Raw genomic sequence first — 23423 nt, forward strand, 5'->3', positions numbered from 1 at the left:
ATGAGGTGCCTGCTCCCTTCAAGATGTCAGAGTTACCCTGAAGAAATCCATCTTTGTATCCCCTGCACTTGGAAACCCAATGGAGAACATACAGGTGAATCCACTGTGGCCCCAACAGAACGAAGACTGGCCCAGCAGGCATCCCGAGTATGATTCAGTGGTGCCTCCAGACCTGTCCCTTCCCCTCTCAGAGAAGGAGCAGATGGGCTCCCTCTCAGCTGTCTCTTTGGGGGGTGGGGAGGAGGTAGCAAAATCACACAACTCCTCTCAGCTTTAATAGGATCATTTTGTTGTTGTTGCTTTTGACTTTGTTCTTGTTAAGACTTTAGTTTTGTAGAGCAGTGTTAGATTCACAGCAACACCAACACACAGGTACAGAGATTCTCCATGTGGTCCCTAGCCCCCCACACAAATATCACCCCTGCCATTATCAACATCTCCCTCCAGAATGGCACATTTCTCGGAACTGAGGAGCCTACTGTGACACATCCTTATCACCCAGAGACCACAGTTTACCCCAAGTTTCACTCTTGGTGTGGTACATTCTATGGTTTGGATAAACATTAATCACAGACATTCATCATCGTAATATCATACGGAGTATTTTCACTGATCTAAAAACTGGATCAGTTTAGATTCTCAAAACATGAGATACAAAAATTCCTTTCACACAGTGTGTAATACTCATTGAGTTCTAAATAAAATGGCTCACACCATTTTGTTGGAGAAAACTAACACGTTGAGGGCGATGTCTATGTGAGTTTTCATTGTGAGTATTATTAGCTCATACATAGCATGAAATTGGACTGGCCTTTCATAAACCAGTCAGTATTACAAATGGCCTGTCCTGGCATTCTTTAAGTGGGCCCACTGTGTTTCTAAACGGAAAGAAAGGACACAATTTCAGATCTTCCCTCTTACCCTCACTCTCCGTCCTCTCCCTCTTTTTACCTCCTTGCTCCAGCTTGAAAAGGAAAAGCGGGCATTCGAAAAATATGGTGAATCATAAATTCTAATTCAATGGTTACTGTGGTTTTCAAGTGCAAAGGCTCAAACGCTGTGCCATAGTCTTGCTTACCACCTTTCCTCCCAAGACTTCTGCTCATGTGTGTTCCAGCCATGCCTGACACTTGCTGTCCCTCATGAATATGTCCCGACCATCTCATTCCCTACATTTTCAATGTTTCTTAGTGGCTAAATGACCTTCCTCTGAAACAACTTCCACTCTCCGTTGCTACCTGTGTCTAGAGTACCCAATTCACCCTCTCAGCAAAGCTTTCCAGGTTTTCCCAAACAACCTTCCAGTGTTAAAATCTGTGTGTGTGTGTGTGTGTGTGTGTGTGTGTTTCCTGAATCGTGCAACCCTTGATTAGAGCCATCATTCCTTTTCCCTTTAATATTTTTGTTCATTGGATTTTATATCTCATGAGGCAGGTTCACAATGTCTATTTCGTGCACTTCTGGCCAGTCTGGGAGGCAGGTGAGGAGAGAGCAGTCAGAAAGAAACCAGCATCAGGATGCAAGCTTTTTTTTCTCATGGCAATGTCTCCCTCTGCAGCTAGAGGTAGCCTTCATCTTATCAGCTTTTCTTTTAAAACACCTAATTTGGGGTGCCTGGGTGGTTCACGTGATTAAGCATCAGAATCTTGGTTTCAGTTCATGTCATGATCTCACGGTGCATGGGATCAAGCCCCACATTGGGCCCTGTGCTGACAGCCTGCTTGGGATTCTCTCTCTCCCTCTCTCGGCCCCTCCCCGTTCATGATTGCTCATGCTCTGTTTTTCTCAAAATAAATTAGTAAATATATAAAAATAAATAAATAAATAAATAAATAAATAAAGGGTCAACTGCTTATTTAATTAATTTAAAAACTAAAGAAACCCACAAGTATAGGGTTCTATACCTCTGCCCCCTTGAATGTACCTCCCTTTCAATAAAAATTGGTCGTGAGAATGTGCTGCCTCAAGCAGAGGCCAGTGAAAGCTGGGAGCCCTGACACATTCAGATCCTCTCATCACGGAGACAAATATGTTCCTGGAGCTTCAAGCTTCTCAGGAGACAGAATTAAATCATGGCAACTGCCCTAAAACCTAGTCCTGCATGGGAGGCAAGGAAAAGAACATAGTTTACTTGTGTTTGAAAACTTACCTTATTTCTTATAAAGAAGGAGATGGGATCCAAGAGAGAGCTCCTAGATTTGCTCTCACTATTCGGATTTACTTTGAAGATGAGTCATGTGCAGTAAGTGTGCAACATGTGAACCGTACATCCAATAGATTTACTCAGCTTTCCACTGCAGGGTCTACGGGGAGAGGAGATACTCCACAGGTAGCCAGTCTTTCCTAGAAGGCCTGAGTTAGAGCTATAATATCAGCAGAAAATTTCTCACTTCTATTCTTAGAACTTTTGAGAATAAAGAGGAAATATCCTCACTATTCTGTGATACAAACATCTCTAAAGACAGCTCTGTAAGCCCAAAACAACTCCCTGGCAGAGCAGACGAATTGTACATTTCTTCCTCCTCCCTCCGATATTTATAGAGATTTCATAGAAGTCCACAAATGCCAAGCTTTTGGAGGGACGAGGACTCTGCCCTTCCCACCCAACCCCAAAGGCAAAGCTCAGTCAATCCTGGATCACAGCAAACCATGGTGCCAAGTAATCCCAAACTAGGCTGTCAACAGGCAGATTCTGTCCTCAGAGCCCTTCTCCCCATCCAGAGTCTGTCCTAAGGGACACCTCTCATCTCAGTTACCAAGTGCTCCACTCATGTCCCTGCCCTACGGAAAAAGCTAGCAGTTGTAAATCACTGAAAGTTCCCAATGCTCTGCTCTTTCAGTCAAATCTTTCTAACAGCACATAAAGCTCTGAGCCCATGTACAGGTTCAAACCCATGTGATATAATTGAATTCTAGCTTCACGATTTACATCTCTGTGACTTTAGGCAAGTTTCTTAACGTCTCCCAGTTTATTTTAGAAAATGTTACTGTTACATATAATATTATAAATCTTAATGATACTCTTAAAATATTAAATTACAGTGAAAACTACTGTTTGCAATCTCTACAATTTCTAAATATTTTGAAATCAGTAAGTCAACAGGTAAAGAAAGCAGAGAAAGAAAATGGAAATGAAGATGTTTTACACGTTTTTTTAAATCTTTAAGTCAAGTTAAGTTATAGTTAAGCAATGAAATGCACTTTTTATATTGAACAATTCTGTACATTACTCAATGCTCACCACAAGTGTACCCTTGACCCCCTAATCTGCTTCACCCATCTGCCCACCTCCCCTCTAGCAACCACCAGTGTATTTTCTGGATTTAAGAGTCTGGGTTTTGTATTTTCTCTCTTTCCTTTGTGTGATCATTTGTCTCGTTTCTTGAATTCCACGTATGGGTGAAATCATATGGTATTTGTCTTCCTCTGTCTGACTTATTTAGCTTAGCATTACACACTCTAAGTCCATCCATGTTGTTGCAAATGGCAAGGTTTCCTTCTTGTTAAACCTGAGTAACAGTCCACTGTGTGTACCGTATCTTCTTTATCCACTCACCTATCAGTGGACCCTGGGTGGCTTCCATACTTTGGCTATTGTATATAATGCTGCAGTAAACAAAGGGGTGCATATGTCTTTTCCCATTAGTGTTTTTTTTCTTTGGATAAATACCCAGTAGTGGAGTTACTGGATCAGATGGTAGTTCTATTTTTAATTTTTTGAGGAAACAACATGCTGTTTCTCACAGTGGCTGCACCAAGTTGCATCCCCACCAACAGAGCACAGGGGTTCTTTTTTCTCCACATCTCCAGCATCCTAACCAGCACTTGTGATTTCTTGTCTTTATTATTTTAGCCATTCTGATAGGTAGGAGGTGATATTTCACTGCAGTTTTTTTGGTAACATTTATTTATTTTTGAGGAAGAAAAAGAGAGAGGGTGCGCACGGGTGAGGAACAGAGCGAGAGAGGAACAGAGGATCTGAGCCAGGCTCTGTGCTGACAGCAGAGATCCCAACACAGGGCTCGAACTCACGAACCATGGGACCGTGACCTGAGCTGCAGTCAGATGCTTCACCAGCTGAGCCACCCAGGCACCCCTCACCGTAGTTTTGATTTGTGTTTCCCTGATTATTAGCGGCGTTGAACATCTTTTAATGTGTTTACTGGTCATTCGTGTGTCTTCTTTGGAAAAATGTCTATTCAGGTCCTCTGCCCATTTTGTAATCAGATCTCTTCTCATTGTGGTGGTGAATTGTATGAGTTCTTTGTATCCTCTGGATATTAACCCCTAATCATTTTCAGCTGTCTCCATGTAATTTTTGATTTCCTGTTTGATTTTTTGGTTGACCCATTCATTGTTTACTAGGAACTTCTTTAGCCTCCATGTATTTGTGTTCTTTCTAGATTTCTTCTCATGAGTAATGCTACTTTCATACCATTGTAGCCAAAAAAAAAAAAAATATGTATAATACGATTGCAATCTTTTTGAATTTTTTAACGCTTGTTTTGTAGCCTAACATGTGATCCATTCTGGAGAAATTTTCATGTGTACCTGAAAAGAATGTGTATGCTTCTGTTTATATAATATTCTGAATATGTCTGTTAGGTCCATTTGGTCGAATGTGTCATTCAAAGCCACTATTTCATCATTGACTTTTCTGTCTGGATGATCCACTCATTGATGTAAGTTGGGTGTTAAGTTTCCCTATGATTACTGTATTACTGTCAATTTCTTCCTTTATGTCTATTAATAGTTGCTTTATGTATTTAGGTGCAACCATGTTCAGTGTATAGGTATTTAGACTTGTTATATCCTCTTGTCGGATTGTTGGACTCATCCAGGCCTAAAGACACATGCAAACTGAAAGTGAAGGGATGGAAAAGCATTTACCATGAAAATAGAAGCAGAAAGAAAGCTGGGATAGCAATACTTATATCAGACAAAATAGACCTTCAAACAAAGACTGTAACAAGACGCAAAGAAGGACACTACATAATGACAAAACGCACCATTTTTAAACGTGCAGTAGATGACTTTTGATAAAGTATACATTCCTGTAACTACCACCCCATGGTAGGAGTTTGTCAACTTTATTCTTCTATTCAAAGAAACAGATTTTGGCTTTGTGTGTGTTCTCCTCATATTTATGTTCTACTTCTTTGCCTTCTGCTCTTTATTATTTGGTTGTGTCCTATGGTGACTTCTGAGGCTATGAAGGACAATCTGTTTCATGCATCCCCCCTAGCTTCTGGTGGTTTGCTGGCAATCTTTGGAGTTTCACGGCTTATAGATGCATCACCCCATCTCTGCCTTCGTCTTCCTTGGTGTTCTCCCTGGTTGTGTGCATGTCTGTCTCCATGTCCAAATCTCCCCCTGTTTATAAGGACAGTGATCCTTATAAAGTCCACTATGACGACCTCGTCTTAACTTGATCATCTGCAAAGACCCTATTTCCAAATAAATTCATATTCACAACCACTGGGAGGCAGGACTTCAACATCTTTTGAAGATTTACAATTCAACCCATAACAAACCCTATACAGCCTCTAGAATTGGGGAAACATCCTGAGGGGGAAATCACAGCATGATTGAAGCTCTCCAAAATTTCCTCCCGAAGTGCTGCTGCTGTCTATGCCCTCACCCCAGCCCTGCAAGTGACCCTCCACCAGTTCTCAGCCTCCTGTCTGTGCCAGAATCACCAAATGTTCTTGGGATAGAAGCCACCACAGATCTTATTTTTCCTTTCCTTCCCCTACATTCATCTGCTGTGTTCTTAAATTCCACGTATGAGTGAAATCATGCAATATTTGTCTTTTTCTGCCTGACTTATTTCACTTAGCATCATGCCCTCTAGTTCTCTCCATGTTGTTGCAAATGGCAAGATTTCATTCTCTACGATCAAGGGAGGCAAACCATAAGAGGCTCTTAAATACAGAGGACAAGCTAGTGGTTGTGAGAAGGGAGGTGGGTGGAGGGATGAGCTAAATGGGTGATGGGCATTAAGAAGGACATTTGTTGGGATGAGCACTGGACATCATAGGTAAGAGGTGGACCACTGGGTTCTACTCCTGAAACCAGTCCTACACTGTAAAAAAAAACTTGAATTTAAATTTAAAAAGGCAGCCACAGAATTTATTTATCGAAGCTCTTGTCTCTGCAGTTTATCCCTTCCAGTTCCTCACAAGGTGGTTGCCCTGCTGTATCTGCCTTTTCTAGTCACTCATGACAAGAGCACTTTTGGCCACAAGTTATCGAATCACACCCAGAAGCGAAAGACCATCTATGGATTTTATTATCATTTTTAAATTAACTCAGCAAATATTTATTGACCACTTACTATGTGCCCGGTGCTCTTCTGGACACTGGTCATTTAACAGCACGTTTCTTAAAGACACAAATCCCTTCCCTCATATAAATTGCAGTCTGGTGTGTATGCTAAACAAAGAAAAACAAACAAGTAAATAAATAGCGGTGTGACATGTCAAAGAAGGATGTGCTAAGGAGTCAGAGAAGGATGTGCTGCGGAGACAAATTCAGCAGAGGTGGAGGAGTAGGAGACACAATGTCAGTGGGTGTGAGTTGCAAGTCTGTCGCATCAGAAAAGTCATTATTGTGAAAACACGTTTTGATAATAAGCCAAAGCAATTGAGGGGGTAAATCACGTATATATCAGGAGGAAGAATAATGAAGGCATAGAAAACAACCTGTGTAAAGATCCTCAGGCAGGGGCACCTAGGTGGCTCGGTTGGTTAAGCGTCCGACTTCGACTCAGGTCATGATCTCACAGTTCGTGGGTTCAAGCCCCATATCAGGCTCTGTGCTGACAGCTCAGAGCCTGGAGCCTGCTTCAGATTCTGTGTCTCCCACTCTCTCTGCCCCTTCCCTGATCATGCTCTGTCTCTTTCTCTCTCAAAAACAAATAGACATTAAAAAAAATTTAATAAAAAAAATAAGACATAAAAAGCACTAACCATAAAAGACGACTGATAAATCCAACTACATTAAAACTGAGAACTTCTTTTCATCAACTGGCACCATAAAGTAAATAAAAAGATGAGCCATGGGGCACCTGGGAGGCTCAGTCGGTTGAGTGTCCGACTTCAGCTCTTGATTCCAGAGTTCGTGAGTTTGAGCCCCTCATTGGGCTCTGTGCGGACAGTTCAGAGCCTGGAGCCTGCTTCAGATTCTGTGTCTCCCTCTCTCTCTGCCCCTCCCCCACTTGCGCTCTGTCTCAAAAATAAACATAAAAAATTTTTTTTTCTTAAAAAGATTCTCAGGCAGAAGCATGCCTGATGTCAGGCAAAAAGTTGGCAGGCACAATGGTCTGTTTGTTACAGTGAGGTCAAAGGATTGCCGGAGTCAGCTCTCGTAGAAAAAAAAAATAATGGAAGTGCGGATGAAAATGAGTGGGTTTGAATTATTGGTAATGACACAGTGTCGGGTATGGCCATGGGAGTGAGCAGCTGGGATGGATTAAAGGGCAAGATTCCTAGAAGAAAACTGGTCTATCGGTTTTTTTAGAAGCCAGCATATGGGAAGGATCATCTATGTGCATAATAAAATTACCAAAACTTATGGCATAAAAATTACCAAAACGATGGCAAGAAAGGTACCAGCATCTTCAAGGAATAAGTGGAACGGTTCTGCAGGCAGCATAGCTTTTATAAATAAACGTGGGGTGTGGCACAGTCTGATTGAAGTTAAAAGCTAAGGGTAAACATGGCTGAAAGACCAGGCCTGAGTTGAAAGAAGCAATGAGAAGCAATCATAACAATCTCATCTCCAGGCATTTGGCATAGTTGCCATGGAAGAGAAGACAGCCCCTACTTAAGTGGAAACAGCACACAGAAGGGAGAACGAGGACAGCTAGAAAATAAAGACAATGTTCCCAGAAGAGATTGAAAATGTATTTGAAAACGGATCTGCTTGTTACTTGTTATTTCTGAAACCGCGAAGATCTAATGAAAGGGGATTTGGGAAGAGGTGAGTTATCAGGAAAAGAGGGGGTTTGTAGTGCTGTCGGGCATTTAAGTGCAAATTTTCAAAATTATCACAAAAAAATTGGCAGTCGTTAGTTTGAGAAACAGTCATGCAGTCTCTTCTCTTCCTGGGCGTTAAAACTCTTGGACTTGCCATTGGGATTTCGAGACAGCATAATCTGCCAGAATATGAGCTGCAAAAAGAGCTGTAAAGAGTCTCAGCTACCCAGATTAGTACTTGGCAATGATGGGGGGGGGGGGTCCATCAATATTTACCTTCAGTCACACGGTGGCAGTGTTTGAAGCCACTATAACAGTAATCACATTCCAGCACTGAAATTATGTGGTTATAACTGCGTATAAATTGGTCATCAGATGACCTCTAGTATACTCACGTGTATTTTGAAATTGCCATTCAAACAAAAACAGAAAGTAAGGCATTCTCATAGAAGCCACCAGGTCCTAATAATAGCATCTCTGGTTCGTAGTCCTCAAATTCTAAGCACTCAGCACCAACTACCTGTTACCTTCAAGGGATTCCACAATGGGCGTCGTATGTATTTCGAACAAACAGACAAAAACCCAGGCCTTCAAAGCAAGCCTAGCTTCCTTCTAGTGCACAGCGCCCCTCCATAGAGAAAGGCCAGCATCACCCCTGGGAGGGTGTAGATCTGTGACGAGCACCCAGATCTTTTCGAACAGTGGTGTTAATAATCCGGAAATTCTCTTTTCCAAATGTTTAGACTCTATTTTGAAGCAATCAGAGCACGTAGGAGGCCGAAGCCCAAGGCTGCCTGCTCTTTGCTGCTGATTACAGATCTCTATCCTCTCTGGTCTTAAGTTTATCCATGGATGGATGCCTCATGCTTCCTGCTCATGCCCATCCTGGGCCAGCGGGCAGAGCACCAGCCAGGTGCTGCTGCTTTTCCTTTGTCAGCTCTTCTGCTGGATTCGTGTTGAGGTTCCCCTTGTGCATTTAAAATTTGTATGAAGAGGATGATTATTTTTTAGTACAACGGAAAGTGTAGAGTTGCTATTCTTTGGAAATTAAAAGTCTCGTGTTTTTTTTCTTGAAAGAGATGACCTTTTACAGAGGCAAGAACGTGTTCCTCTCATTGCTCAGACTTTAAGTTGACTATGCATATATGCAAGCTAGGGGGCTAAGGAGAATTCCAATTAAATTCTGGGAAATCGAGACATATATTCACTACATTTTTAAAAGTTTAAATCCAAGTTAGTTAACATATGTGTAATGATAATTTCAAGAATAGAATTTAGTGGCTCATCACTTCCATATAACACTCCGTGCTCATCCCCACGAGTGTCCTCCTTAATGCCCATCATCTGTTTAGTCCATCCCTCCCTCCATCTCTGCTCCAGCAACCCTCAGTTTGGTACCTGTATTGAAGAGTCTCTTATGGTTTGTCTCCTCACTGTTTTTGTCTTATTATTCCTTCTCTTCCCCTATGTTCATCTGTTTTCTTTTTTAAATTCCACATATGAGTGAAATCAATGAGTTTCTGTGACTGACTTATTTCACTTAGCATAATACACCCTAGTTCCATCTATGTTGTTGCAAATGGCAAGATTTCATTCTTTTTGACTGCCTAGTAGTACTCCAGTGTGTGTGTGTGTGTGTGTGTGTTTGAGTGTTTGTGTGTGTACTACATCTTTTTTATCTTTTCACCAGTCCATGGACATTTGTGTTCTTTCCATAATTTGGAAATAATACTTCCATAATACTGTTGATAGCACTGCTATAAACATTGGGGTGCATATGCCCCTTCAAATCAGCATTTCTGTATCCTTTGAATAAATACCTAGTAGTGCAATTGCTGGGTGGTAGGGTAGCTCTATTTTAATTTCTTGAGGAACCGCCATGCTTTTTGTAGGAGTGGCCAAACCAGTTTGCATTCCCAACAACAGTGCAAGAGGCTTCCCCTTTCTCTGCATTCTCACCAACACCTGTTGTTTCCTGAGTTGTTAATTGTAGCTATTCTAACAGGTATGAGGTGGTATCTCATTGTGGTTTTGCTTTGCATTTCCCTGATAGTGAGTGATGTTGAGCATCTTTTCATGTATCTGTTAACCATCTGGATGTCTTCTTTGAAAAGTGTCTGTTCATGTCATCTGCCCATTTCTTCACTCGATTATTTGGTTTTAGGGTATTGAATTTGATAAGTTCTTTATAAATTTTGGATACTAACCCTTTATCCAACATGTCTTTTACAAATATCCTCTCCCATTCCATCAGTTGCCCTTTAGATTTGTTGATTGTTTCCTGCACTGTGCAGAGGCTTTTTCTTTTGATGAGGTCCCAATAGTTCATTTTTGCTTTTGTTTCCCTTGCCTCTGGAGACATGTCTAGTAAGAAGTTGCCGTGGCCAAGGTCAGAGAGGTTGTTGTCTGTTTTCTCCTCTAGGATCATATGGTTTCCTGTCTCACATTTAGGTGTTTCATCCACTTTGAGTTTATTTTTATGTATGGTGTAAGATAGTCATGTAGGTTCATTCTTCTGCATGTCTCTCTCTAGTTTTCCCAACACCATTTGGTGAAAAGACTGTCTTTTTGGCATGGAGTATTCTTTCCTGCTTTGTCAAAGATTAGTTGGCCGTACGTTCGTGGGTCAATTTCTGGGTTCTGTATTCTGTTCCATTGATCTAGGTGTCTGTTCTTGTGCCAGTACCATACTGTATTGATGATTACAGCTTTGTAATACAGCTTCAAGTCCGGAATTGTGAAGCCTCCAGCTTGGTTTTCTTTTTCAACATTACTTTGACTATTTGGGTTTTTTTTCTGGTTCCATACAAATTTTAGGATTGTTTGTTATAGCTCTGTGAAGAATGCTGGTGTTATTTTCGTAGCAATTGCATTGAATGTGTAGATGACTTTGTGTAGGATTGGCATTTTAACAATATTTGTTCTTCTAGTCAATGAGCATGGAGTGTTTTTCCATTTCTTTCATAAGCTTTCTATAGTTTTCAGCATATGGATCTTTTACCTCTGTGGTGAGGTTTATTCCTAGGTATTTTATGGTTCTTGGTGCTATTGTAAATCAGATTGATTTCTTGATTTCTCTTTCTGTTGCTTCATTATTGGTGCATAGAAATGCAACTGATTTCTGGACATTGATTTTATATCCAGCAACTTTGCTGAATTCATGTGTCAGTCCTAGCAGCTTTTTGGTGGAGTCTTTTGGGTTTTCCATGTCGAGTATCATGTCATCTGCAAAAAGTGAAAGTTTGACTTCCTCTTTGCCAATTTGGATGCCTTTAATTTCATTTTGATTTCTGATTGCTGAGTCTAGGACTTCCACTACTGTGTTGAACAGCATTGGTGAGTGGACATCTCTGTCATGTTCCTGGCCTTAGGGGAAAAGCTCTCAGTTTTTCCCCATTAAGGATGATATTAGTTGTGGGTCTTTCATACATGGCTTTTATGATCTTGAAGTGTGTTGTAATTTTTAAAGCCTTGTTGACTTATGTTAGAAATATCAAAAATGTATGAAAAATGTTCTCATCTTAAAGAAAGAATCAGTAGATTTTAAGGATTGACTCTATAACAATTCTGCTTTGACAGATATCTCTCAACTGAGATAACCTCCTGCCCCCTGAGATTGGAAACAGTCAACCGAAGAGCAGAAGCTACATGGGCCAGCCCTAGGGTCCTGGCATTGTAACATGCTCTAGGTGGGAAATGAGACCATGTAAGTAAAGTGATTTTAACCATCGATCCCATGAAAACTGATTTGAAAAACATTTACACTGATAGGTATGACGAAGTGGAAGGATCTTGCTAATTACAGGAAGAGTTAGCAACACCTATTTAGGTTCCAATCAACAATAGATGATGCTGTCCAGGCTGCTGCTGGGTGGGAACAACAGGGTTAAGTCTGCCTTGCTGCCAGACTTCAGGTGCCAAATAGACCATTTACAGAACTCTTAACTAAAGCACAGCACCTTTCAGACCTTTCCAGAAAAATAAAGAGACAAGATTCTAAACCTCGAGGAAGAAGGAAACGCTTACACTGAAAAGAATGAACGATACATTTTTAATTGGGGGATTTGTCACAGCTGTGAACAGACGAGCTAAGCCAAAGTTATGATATAGCTTGGTTAAAAACCAATTTCCAGGATGATTTCCTAGACAGGTAAAGGACAAAGCCGCCCATCCTCCTCCTGTTCCGATGAGGGCAACCTGGTCAATGGTGATTTCTCTAACAGCTTCTACAACCCTTGGGTTGATTTGGCTCTTCTGCAATCTTGCCACAAGGTGGCGATCGAGTGAGGTGGTAGTGCAAGTTCCAGCTCCAGGTTTCACCTAGGACTAGAGGATTTTGTATCTTTGCGGGTCCAGAAAATGTTCGCGGATTGTGTGAAGTTTTAACCACGTTGTACTTCATCCTGTGAGTGGTATGGAGGGACCACGCTAGCCGATTTCAGCCTACATTCACCACTTGGATCTCAAGTGAGCCAGGGATGCTGCTGGGGTATCACACCACAGGTCCACATTCCATTTATTCTCTGTTGTCCTGAAGGGACTGTCCTTTCACTGGTAGCACTATTGGTGGATAACGGTGTGTCCTAAAGGATTGTTTACCTTCTCTTGTACTTTACATTGTTTAAATATATTTTAGAGAGACACAGAGAGAGAGCAAGGAGGGGAAAAGGGGAGAAGGAAATAGAGAATCTCAAGCGGGTTTGTTTCTCAGCACAGAGCATGAAGCAGGGCTTGATCCCAAGACCTGAGATCGTGACCTGAGACTAAATCAAGAGCTGGTCACTTAACTGACTGAGCCACCCAGGTGCCCCAATTCCCTTCTATTTGTAAACCCCTGATAACTTCTTTTTTTCCCAGTCTCAACTGATGATTTTATTTTCTAATTCATTCAGAAACTATGAAACAATCAGAAAAGAATTTGTACGAACACATCACCCCATCTCCTCGCCTCAGCATCTGTACCCACGTAACCAGCCCCCCTGCCTATTACATTGGAATTCTGCTCCCTATTAATCATCTGTTGTACCATCTAAAGCCAGCGCCTCCATTTGTGTTGCTCCTGTCTACACGAGAGCAGCGGTCTGATGATTCCCCATCTTTCCTTAGAACCTTTTGATCTCTGCTGGATCATTCCCTATCATCATGGAACCACCCCATCCTTTCCTCTATCTTAAAAAGTCCCTTCCCTCAAGCTTATTCCTTGCCAGCTGCTTTCTGCATTCACTTCTCCCCCTTCCTAGTAACATATGTTGGGAGAGCTTGGTACTTTCTGTGTCTGATCCCTCTCAGTCCAATACTGGGCAGGTGCCCCAGCACTCCACCTTACCCCACTTCCTGTCGATGTTGCAAATGACCTCCACAGTGCTACATCCAATGGCCAGCTCTCAGCCATCGATTTACTAGATCTACCTGCAGTATTAGAGATGGTTACCATTTTTATTTCCTTGATATACTTTGTCCACTGGCTTCCTATTTACCTTGGCTTCTCGATTTTCCTTCTACTTTACTGGTCCCTTTCTTCCTTCTCCTGTTGATTCTGCCTTTTCTCTCTGACTCCTAAGGTTGCGGGTCCCAGGTCCCCTTTTCCTCCGTCAACACACAGCTTCAGTAAATGCATCCAATCCCTTAGCTTCAAACGTTCTCTAACTGCCTGATACTCACAAGTTTGTATCTGCGTCCCAGACAATGCTCCCTAATGCCACACTTGTATGTCTAACCGCCTGACCAAATCTCCCCTCCGTTGTCTAATAAAATCTCAAATTCAGAATGTCGCAAGGATGAACCCCCGGCTCCACTGCCACACATCGCACCCCCCCCCCCCCCCACCACCACGCTCCTCTCTCAGCGCTTTGTCTTCTCAGCGGTTGGCAAGTCCATCCTAGCAATTTCTCAGGTCAAGATCTTTAAGTCACTCTTTGCTTCTCTCTTCACACTGCGCATTCCAATCTGACACAGAGTTCTGTTAGTTCTACCTTCAAAACATACGCAGGACCTGATGTTTCTCACCATCTTCACTATTAAGAATGAGTTATAGTCATGTGGATTCCCAACCGAGGTCACTGAAATCCACAGCGATACCCCTGCTTCTGTAGTTACTGCCTTACCTGCATGTAACCCCAGTCACATCCTATCTAAGCAGCTAAAGTGACCGTGTCACCCGAGAGTCAGGTCTTGTCTCTCCTCTAATTAAACCTCTCCAGCAGTGCTCTTAGTCACTCTCGTAAAAAACAAAGTCATTTGGGACACCTGGCTGGCTTGGTTGGTGGAGGGTATGACTTGATTTCTGCTCAGGTCATGAGCCCACGGCTCTTGGGATCAAGCCCACATTAGGCTCTGTGCTGACAGTGCGGAACCTGATTGGGATTCTCTGTCTCCCTCTTTCTCTGTGTCCCCGTCCCCTCTCAAAATAAATAAATAAACGTTAAAAAAAAAAAAACACCAAAGTCATTTAATGTGACTTACGTGATCCGAACCCACCACTCCCCGTCTGACCTCATCTGGTACTCTCTGGGTTTCAATCTCACTGGCCTCAAATGTTCCAACCTATTTCTTCAGTGAATACCCTCACCCTCTTCCAGTATTTATTCAAATAGGATGTCCTCCTTGAAGATTACTCTGACCACCTATTAAAGTTGCAGACTGTAAGCCATGGAGATATAATGTACAGCACAGGGAATAGAGTCGGTAATGTTGTAATAACTTTGTATGGTGATAGAATGAAACTACACTTACCATGAGGATCATTTTCATAATGTATAAAAATATCAAATCACTATAACATGCACCTGAGACCACTAGGATATTGTGTGCCAATTATGCTTCAGTAAAAATAAACACTATAAAATACAATACTACACAACACAGCACCATTGCAGGCTGCCCCCCCCCCCAGCCCTGATGATCCTTACCATCCCCCCCTTTGTATTTTTCCACGGTACATGTAAACTTGTAATGAAACAAACCATCTACTCGTGTGTTTATTGTTGATTTTTCTCTTTCCCTCACTAGAATCTAAGCTCATGAGGTCAGGAATCTTTGTTCTGTTCACTGTTTTATCTCGAGCACCTAAAATAGATCTGGCACATAGTAGTTACTCCATAAATATTTTTGGAAAGAATAGATTTCTAACATGTGTAGAACCAAAATATAAGACTTTTTTTTAACATTTATTTGTTATTGAGAGACAGAGAGAGACAGAACGTGAGCAGGGGAGGGGCAGAGAGGGAGACACAGAATCCGAAGCAGGCGCCAGGCTCTGAGCTGTCAGCACGGAGCCCGATGCGGGGCTCGAACTCACAAACCGCGAGATCATGACCTGAGCCGAGGTGGCTCGCTTAACCAACTGAACCACTCGGGCGCCCCTAGAAATAAAATATAAAAAAACCTCGGTAGATTCAGATCTTTGGTCACATGTAGTGAAAACAAATTGAACTAAAATTGAACAGATCTAGACTAGAATCAACATGTCACCCAGACACAGAACTTCAGACATCTCTTCAAAACATCTCATTATGTATAAATTACTATAAACCATGTGAACATTTTAAAACATATTAAAATTTCTGTTACTTAATAAATTTGGAAAATTGAGTATCAGATAAAATGATCACTCTATTCCTGGATGGGCGTCATTCCAGTTACCAAGGAATTCCTATTCTGCCTCTTCTTTCCTTTACCACATTAATAAAGCCTTTAAAGATCTTCCTACCTGGAAAGCAAAGTGATTTTTTTTTTCTTGTGACCAGCTATAGAGCATATTTTAAGGTTATATTTAGCACCTTGCATGGGCTCCCTTGACCTCTCTTCCACCCACCTACACTTTAGAAGATACGGTGGAATGCTAAAAGCCACGTTTTGCATACTCCCTATATCTTGGTGTCTCCATGGAAACTGGGTTCTTCACATCGCTTATACTCCTGAGGGATTTGGAAGGTGAGACTTCAGAGACCATCCCTTTCAGCTCTTAGCAACAGATGAGCAAATAAGACTTAGAGAAGATTAATAATTGCTTTACGCACAAGGACCTACGGCTGATCAGTAGCACATGAAGCATTGCAATTCATATGTTTAAACTTCAATTTAATATTCCGTGTACTAAACTAGCATTATTTGCGGCATAAGTTCCCATAGATAATTTTTGTTAGTTCAACTTTAATTATACCTTCGTTCATTAAAAAATAATTTGACTTACTGTTTGGAAAATCATGACAAAATTGTCACACTTCGTCACCTGTAACTTTCAGCAGTAATGTCCCTCCATGAAAATGTAAAATACATACGTGACAGAGTAACATGTAAAGATTCTCTGAAGGTGATCTTTTATATTCAATTCTCATAATACCTTTCTCGCAAGCGTTATGCGTCTCTCAACCCCCTCTTACCCTTTGAATCTGCTGAAGATCTGTTATTGCTAGAAAGTGACATTCCCACTGCTGGGAATCTGGGTATTAAGGATCACTTTGTTTATTCCATTTTGGGCAATTATATTTTCCTCGAAAAAGTCTTATTCCTGTAATATATTACATGCAATACATAACTACTAAAAAAAGACAAAAGTTGCAATTGTTGCTGCAAATTAGAGGCAGCAGAAACTGGAATAAGAATAAACTAATACATGGGCACCTGGGTGGCTCAGTTGGTTTAGCATCTGACACTTGATTTCAGCTCAGGTCATGGTCTCAGGGTTTGTGAGATCAAGCCCCACATCAGGCTCTGCTCTGACAACTTGGAACCAGCTTGGGATTCTCTCTCTCCCTTTCTTTCTCCCTCCCTCTCTCTCTCTCTCTCTGCCCCTCCCCAGCTTGCATGCGCTTTCTCTCTCTTTCTCTCCAAGTAAGTAAATAACCATTAAAAAAAAGAATAAAATATTCCTGGGCACCTGGGTGACTCAGTTATTTAAGCATCTGACTCTTGATATCAGGTCAGGTCTTGATCTCAGGGTGGTGAATTCAAGCCCCATGCTAAGTTCTGTGCTGAACATGAAGTCTACTTAAAATAATTAATAATAATAATAATAATAATAATAAAATTCCTGGCCTCTTTCTGTCATTTGATAAAAGTCATGTCCTGCCTGGGAGGCTGGAATACAAGTAAGAACAGTTCAACATTCAGCACTGGAAAAGTACTAGAAAAATACCATTTAATCCAGGATATAGTATTTATGTTTTATCGAAACCAATGAATGGGAGTCACCACAAACTCAGTGGGGGAAGGGTGCTAAAATAATTACAAATAAGACACAAAAATTAAAAATTGTCAACAGAAAATCAGGAAAAAGTAGGACGCTAGGAGATAATGTAAGTCAGTTTGACTGTCTGAGTAGAGAATCTTGATAGGTTAGGAATTCTTTTATAGAACCAAAGTTCGACCTTCAACTTATGTGTGGAACTGCTCAAGGGTAACAACTGCCATTGAATAACTTCTTAAGATTTACAAAGATTATTCCAAAGGGAGGGGAAAAATGCTGTTATGAAACCCATGGCTCTGTTGGATGCGAATACATGTGACTCCCCTATAACTACCCTACAGGTCACAGTGCAGGAACAAATGACTCAATTGTTGATACTGACCTCGACTTCTGCTGTGGAGCAGCTCAGTCTGACCCCAGCAATGATCTTGTCCCCTAGGAATACCACATTGTTATAGCAGATGGATGAGAATTCACTGGCTCAGGGGTTAGCACCTTCATCAGTGGAGAATCGGCCTCAGGGGATGAAACTAGAATGATGTGGTCTGTGGTATGTCACAGCTGCCCAAACAGATCCTGTCTGCCAAAAGGAGAGCATTAATTTCATAGTGTATCTTCTAAGAAGGTGAACAAGACCCGTCTACGTTGACCTAAGAATACAATCAACTAGGGTTCAAAAAGAAACCTGAATGATTTGGTAAGCACTGTACTTGGATATCTTTTAGCAGTTGTCCTTAATTGGAGAGAATGTAAATCCCTTGGTAATCCCTTGGAGAAAGGTTATTTCCTCCTTAAGATCATAACTACTTAAGTCTCCTGTTTAACTCTCTCTTTGAAAGCAATACAAATCCCAGTTCTACAAATTTGGCCAAGATGTAATAAGTGGATGGCTTTTCCCTTGTTTATGTCCTAGAGACTTTGCCTCCATGGTTAGAAAAACCAAGTTAGAAAAACTGCACCTGGTTCTTGGACTCTCTGAACTTACTTCATGTGACAGAATCCTGAGTTTGGTAAGATCTTAGGTTAAGTGACCTTAGAATCTTTAGTTATGTCACTTTCCATTGTTGACCAACTGTAAAATCTAAGCTCTAAGAATCATCTCCATTATTTGGTGTAAGCATTTCATATGTAGGTTTCAGTTATTGCATAGAACTATAGCTTAGAAATTATTTTCGAATATAACATTAATTGAGTTAACTGCATCGAATACGTACATACATGTGTATTACTCTTAAAGTATGTCAGTAATTCTCACTCGATACCTGTTTGTTTGCTTTATCTGTAAGCAATACTTATTCTCTGAATAAGGAACCCTGATTATGAACTTGAGTGCACACCTGAATTAGATTCAGTTATTTTGCTTGATCTACTTTGGTTTCCTTTTGAGAAAATTTTTCAATGTTAAATGAATGAATGTTTATTTAGAAATGAAAACTGGAAAATAAAATGTGTAGTTTTCTAAAAACTGCTCATAGGCATTCTGGGAAGAATTACTAAGAGATTCCCTGATGGCTTTTTTCCAATTCAGCTTCCTCCTCTCTTCTCTCTCTCTCTCTCTCTCTCTCTCTCTCCCTCCCTCTCTTTCCCTTTCTCCTTCCCTCTGACGTCTTTCTCTCTGGCCCCTCTCTCATCCTGTGAGTTTATGTCCATTATTCTGTGAGTTATGTATGTCTTTCTGTTTTAGTAATTGTGCTACTGCAGAAACTGAGGCTTACAGAGGCCGAGATCACTAAGCCAGTAAGTGGCCTGGCTGTGACTTTGAGGCAGGTCTGCTGGGTCTGGATCCAGTGACATTCCCTGCAAACAGAAAGGCAGCTGTGGAAAGAAATGCTAGGAGTCTGGCAGGAAGTGGATGGGATGACAGTGGAATAAACAAAATGAGAAGAGGGGCGCCTGGGTGGCTCAGTCAGTTAAGTGGCCGACTTCGGCCCAGGTCATGATCTCGTGGTCCGTGAGTTCGAGCCCCGCGTCGGGCTCTGTGCTGACAGCTCAGAGCCTGGAGCCTGTTTCAGATTCTGTGTCTCCCTCTCTTTGACCCTCCCCTGTTCATGCTTTGTCTCTCTCTGTCTCAAAAATAAATAAACGTTAAAAAAAATTAAAAAAAAAAAAAAAAAAAATGAGGAGAACGGAGAAATGAAGCTGAATAAGTTAAGGGGGAAGGTGCTGGTGTTGGGCTGAATGTTACAAAGAAAAATTCAATTCTATACTGTATGGATATGAAGTCACTCAAGCCCCAAGCCATAAGACAAATGGAACATTAGATATTACTTAGAGTGGTGGCTTTCCAATTTTTTAGAGTTTATTTATTTATTTTGAGAGAGGGATATATATATATATATATGTATATATATATATATATACAGAGAGAGAGAGAGAGAGAGAGAGAGAGAGAGAGAAATATGAGTGGGGGGAGGGACAGAGAGAATCTCAGGCAGGTTCTGCTACCAGCACAGAGCCAGACGTGGGGCTCGAACTCACGAACCCCGAGACCATGACCTGAGCTGAAATCAAGAGGCTGACAATCAACTGAACCACCCAGGTGCCCCTCAATTTTTTTTTTAACATGAAATGAATCGCCTCTCTAAGAAAACGTACCCAGCGGCTTAAACAATCAATACAATCAATTAAGAGATGAGCGCTTTTGTGAGGAAGCAGCAGAGTCCTTTGTTGTTACTCGTCCAGTGAGCCATCCTTACATTGCAAATGAGGACACTGAGGCTGGGAGATGCCAGCAACATGCCCAAATGGCAGACCACATTAGTGACACAACATGGAATAAAACTCACGTCTCATTCCCTGACTCTGGAGTCAGTGTTCCTTGTAATTCACAAGCGTCCTTACAAGAAAGATCTCAGTTCCTGGGTCAGGAGGGAGAGGAGGAGGTTAAGCAATGTGAATAAATGGCACTGCCACGGTCACCTGTGGGCGCTCTGCATTTTGTGCACGGGGTGGGGTGGGGTGGGGTTGCTGAACTGTGTGAGGAACTTCTCAGCGTTCACACAGTGGTATACTCCACGCATCAGTTGAAGATATACTCTCGAAAATTCTAAGGTATAGCAGCCATCCTCTGCTTAAAAATTCCCAGGAGTGGGGCGCCTGGATGGCTCAGTGGATTAAACGTCCAACTCTGAATTTCGCCTCAGGTCGTGATCTCACCGTTGTGAGATCTAGCCCCGTGTGGAGCCTGCTTGGGATTCTCTCTCTCTTCTCTCTCTCTCTCTCTCTCTCTCTTTCTCTCTCCCTCTCCCTCTGCCTCTCCTCCTCTCATGCCCATTCTCTCTCTCTCTTTCTTTCTTTCTCAAAGTAAAGGAATTTTTTTAAAAAGTAGTTCCCAGTAGTATACAAGGCACGTCTTCACTGCAGCTTTTCTTCTGGGTTGCAACAGTAACTTTCTTGAAACACCGTATCATCTGTTCTCTTAGGAAGTAGCAGAACATAGTAGTTAGCAACTTGAGCTGTGCAATCAAAATTCCAGTAAGAGATTTACCTCTTGTGAGAGATTTAACTTCCCAAGATGTGTTACATTTCTTTAAAAGGAGAGCAGAATTGCCTACTTGTTGCCATTTATGTTCCGGGGAAACTTTGTTCCATTTTGGGAACAGAGGAAACCAAAAGGAATGACTTAGGGCTGGTTCAGGATTGAGTCAGTCTGTTGTGACCTGGATCTGCTGGACCATCACTGTTTATTTTTTTTAATATGAAATTTATTGTCAAATTGGTTTCCATACAACACCCGGTGTTCATCCCAACAGGTGCCCTCCTCAATACCCATCACCCACCCTCCGCTCCCTCCCACCCCCCATCAACTATCACTGTGTATAATCTTACTCAATTTAGGTATATTACCCAGGTATTATACAACCACAACTTTTAGGTATATTTTGAGCATTTAATACTGATGGGTAAATTACAGAATTACAATGGAACTGTCACAACATCTGGAAAAGAGCATTGGAAGCATAACCCACTTCAGATTGTTTTGAAGATAAAACAGGGTAATATATCGCACTGTAATTAGCACACTGATTAGCAAATGATAAACTCACAGAGTAATTACTAAGGAAGCAATATTGATATTTGAGGGCACCGATTCTGGAGTCAGAAAGTATGGCCCATGTTCTGGCTTCACCCCTTCGAGCTGTGCAACCTTGGCTAAGTCTCCTAAACTTTATGAGGGTCTGCTCCATCATCTGTAAAAAAAACAAAAACAAAACAAAACAAAAACAAAAACAAACAAAAAAAGAAAACATCATAGGGTTATTCTAGTACCTGGAGTAAGATAAGCACTCAAAAAATGTGGCTATTAATAAGAACAAAGGAAGGAAAAGGAAGAGGAAAACTATATCACATGGAAGAACCATTTAAATAAAGAGGAGAAATGTCATGGGAGAGGCTGGCATGAATGAAGTATCTATCTTTTCAACTCTTCATTTAGCATGTTGTTAAGATCCAAATGCTTGGATAGTGAATAAATGAATACAAACAAATAATAAGGTCCCTGAGGTCCTGGAAAGACATGAGGCCAACAATCACTAATCATAAATCATATGTTGCATTTTTAGGTTTTCCAGCTCCCAGCTGGAGCTCATGTAAGCACCCAATAAACGGAGAATCCAAACAATGCGACTGAATTCATTCTTTTGGGCATCACAGAGAACCCAGAGCTGCGGAAAATGCTCTCTGCTGTGTTTCTAATCCTGTACGTGTCCACGGTTTTGGGGAACCTACTCATGGTGGTAACCGTGATCACAAGTCAGAACCTGAGATCACCTATGTATTTTTTCCTCACTTCCTTGTCCTTCATGGATGCCACCTACTGTTCTGTCATTGCCCCCAAGATGATCGTGGACTCCTTCTCCTAGAGAACTACCATCTCCTTTGAAGGCTGCATGACCCAACTCTTTGCGGAGCATTTCTTTGGTGGTGTGGGGGTCATCCTTCTCGTCGTGATGGCCTATGACCGCTACGTGGCCATCTGTAAGCCCCTGCACTACCCGAGCATCATGACCCTCGGGTGTGCCGCCTGCTGCTGGGAGGCGCCTGCGTGGGGGGGTTTATCCACGCAGCAATACAGCTTCTCTTCATGTATCAAATACCCTTCTGTGGTCCCAATGTCATCGATCACTTCATGTGTGATTTGTTCCCATTGCTGAAACTCGCCTGCATGGACACCCATGCCCTGGGTCTCTTAGTCATCCTCAACAGTGGGGTGATGTGTGTGACCATCTTCCTTATCCTCGTGGCCTCCTACGTGGTCATCCTCTGCTCCCTGAAGTCTTGCAGCTCTGCGGGGCGGCGCAAAGCCCTCTCGACCTGTGGCTCCCACCTCACTGTGGTCGTCTTGTTCTTCGTGCCCTGCATTTTCCTGTACGTGCGGCCTGTGGCCACTTACCCCCTAGACAAGGCAATGGCCGTGTCTGATTCCATCATCACGCCCATGTTAAACCCCCTGATCTACACCCTGAGGAACGCAGAGGTGAAAAATGCCATGGGGAAACTGTGGGGGAAAGGGGGCGGGGCTTTTGTTGGCAGGTGCGTGTCATGCTAAGAGCATCATGTCTCCCATAAAGAGGAATTCTTTCAGACACGTGTGAGAAATAAACTGTCCATTCTCCACTAGCGGCCAGAGGGGTTTCTTAACAATATAAAGCTCTTTATGATTTAGGATTTAAGGACCATGGATTTGTTAAAGGATTATGATCTGCTACTGATTTAGACCCTCCTTGGCTTCCCATTGCCTTTAGAAACATCCTGCCTTGTGGTAAAATTCTCCACTTAATCTTTCTACTGCCTCTAAGTCCACATCTGGAGCGCCTCACCTCCTCCTTCACTGTCCGTCAGCAGTTGTGGGACTTTTTCACCTGCCCTTACAGCTCTTCAAGTTTTTGCTTCTCTCTGAGAGCAAGCCCTCCTCCTCTTCAGGTGGCTGTTTCCCCCTAATTTACAGCTTCAAACTAAGAGATGAAGCACTATCACCTCATAGAGCCTCCCCTTCACACCTCTGTTAAAGATTCCTCCACTCCTACCATAATCCCTACGCCAACATCTTCCTTATTTTCTTAGTAAAAATGATCAATAGTATAATTGCTTTTACATAAACGTCATTTGACTTTGGCTACTTGCCAGCTTTCTCTGTACTGGACATCTTGTGGGAAGGACTTCTGTTTTATTTATGCCTGGCATCTGTTAGGTTTTCAATAAATGTCTGTTGAATGATTATAGAATGGAAGAGCTTTCCCCACTCCCCTGCCCAAACA

At 41.9% G+C, this 23423-nt stretch overlaps 1 protein-coding gene across 1 annotated transcript; it reads left to right on the forward strand.

Moving 5' to 3' along the window:
- Positions 1-22938, forward strand: LOC125911497 (olfactory receptor 4C6-like). The gene is given in 5 exon segments (XM_049615379.1): positions 1-147; positions 16333-16423; positions 18851-18903; positions 21777-22170; positions 22173-22938. Coding segments are annotated over 5 exon segments (1227 nt in total). The 3' UTR covers positions 22715-22938.
- The last annotated feature ends 485 nt before the right edge of the window (positions 22939-23423 follow it).

Source organism: Panthera uncia, chromosome D1 (genome assembly GCF_023721935.1).
Source record: "Panthera uncia isolate 11264 chromosome D1, Puncia_PCG_1.0, whole genome shotgun sequence".
Lineage (NCBI taxonomy): Eukaryota > Metazoa > Chordata > Mammalia > Carnivora > Felidae > Panthera > Panthera uncia.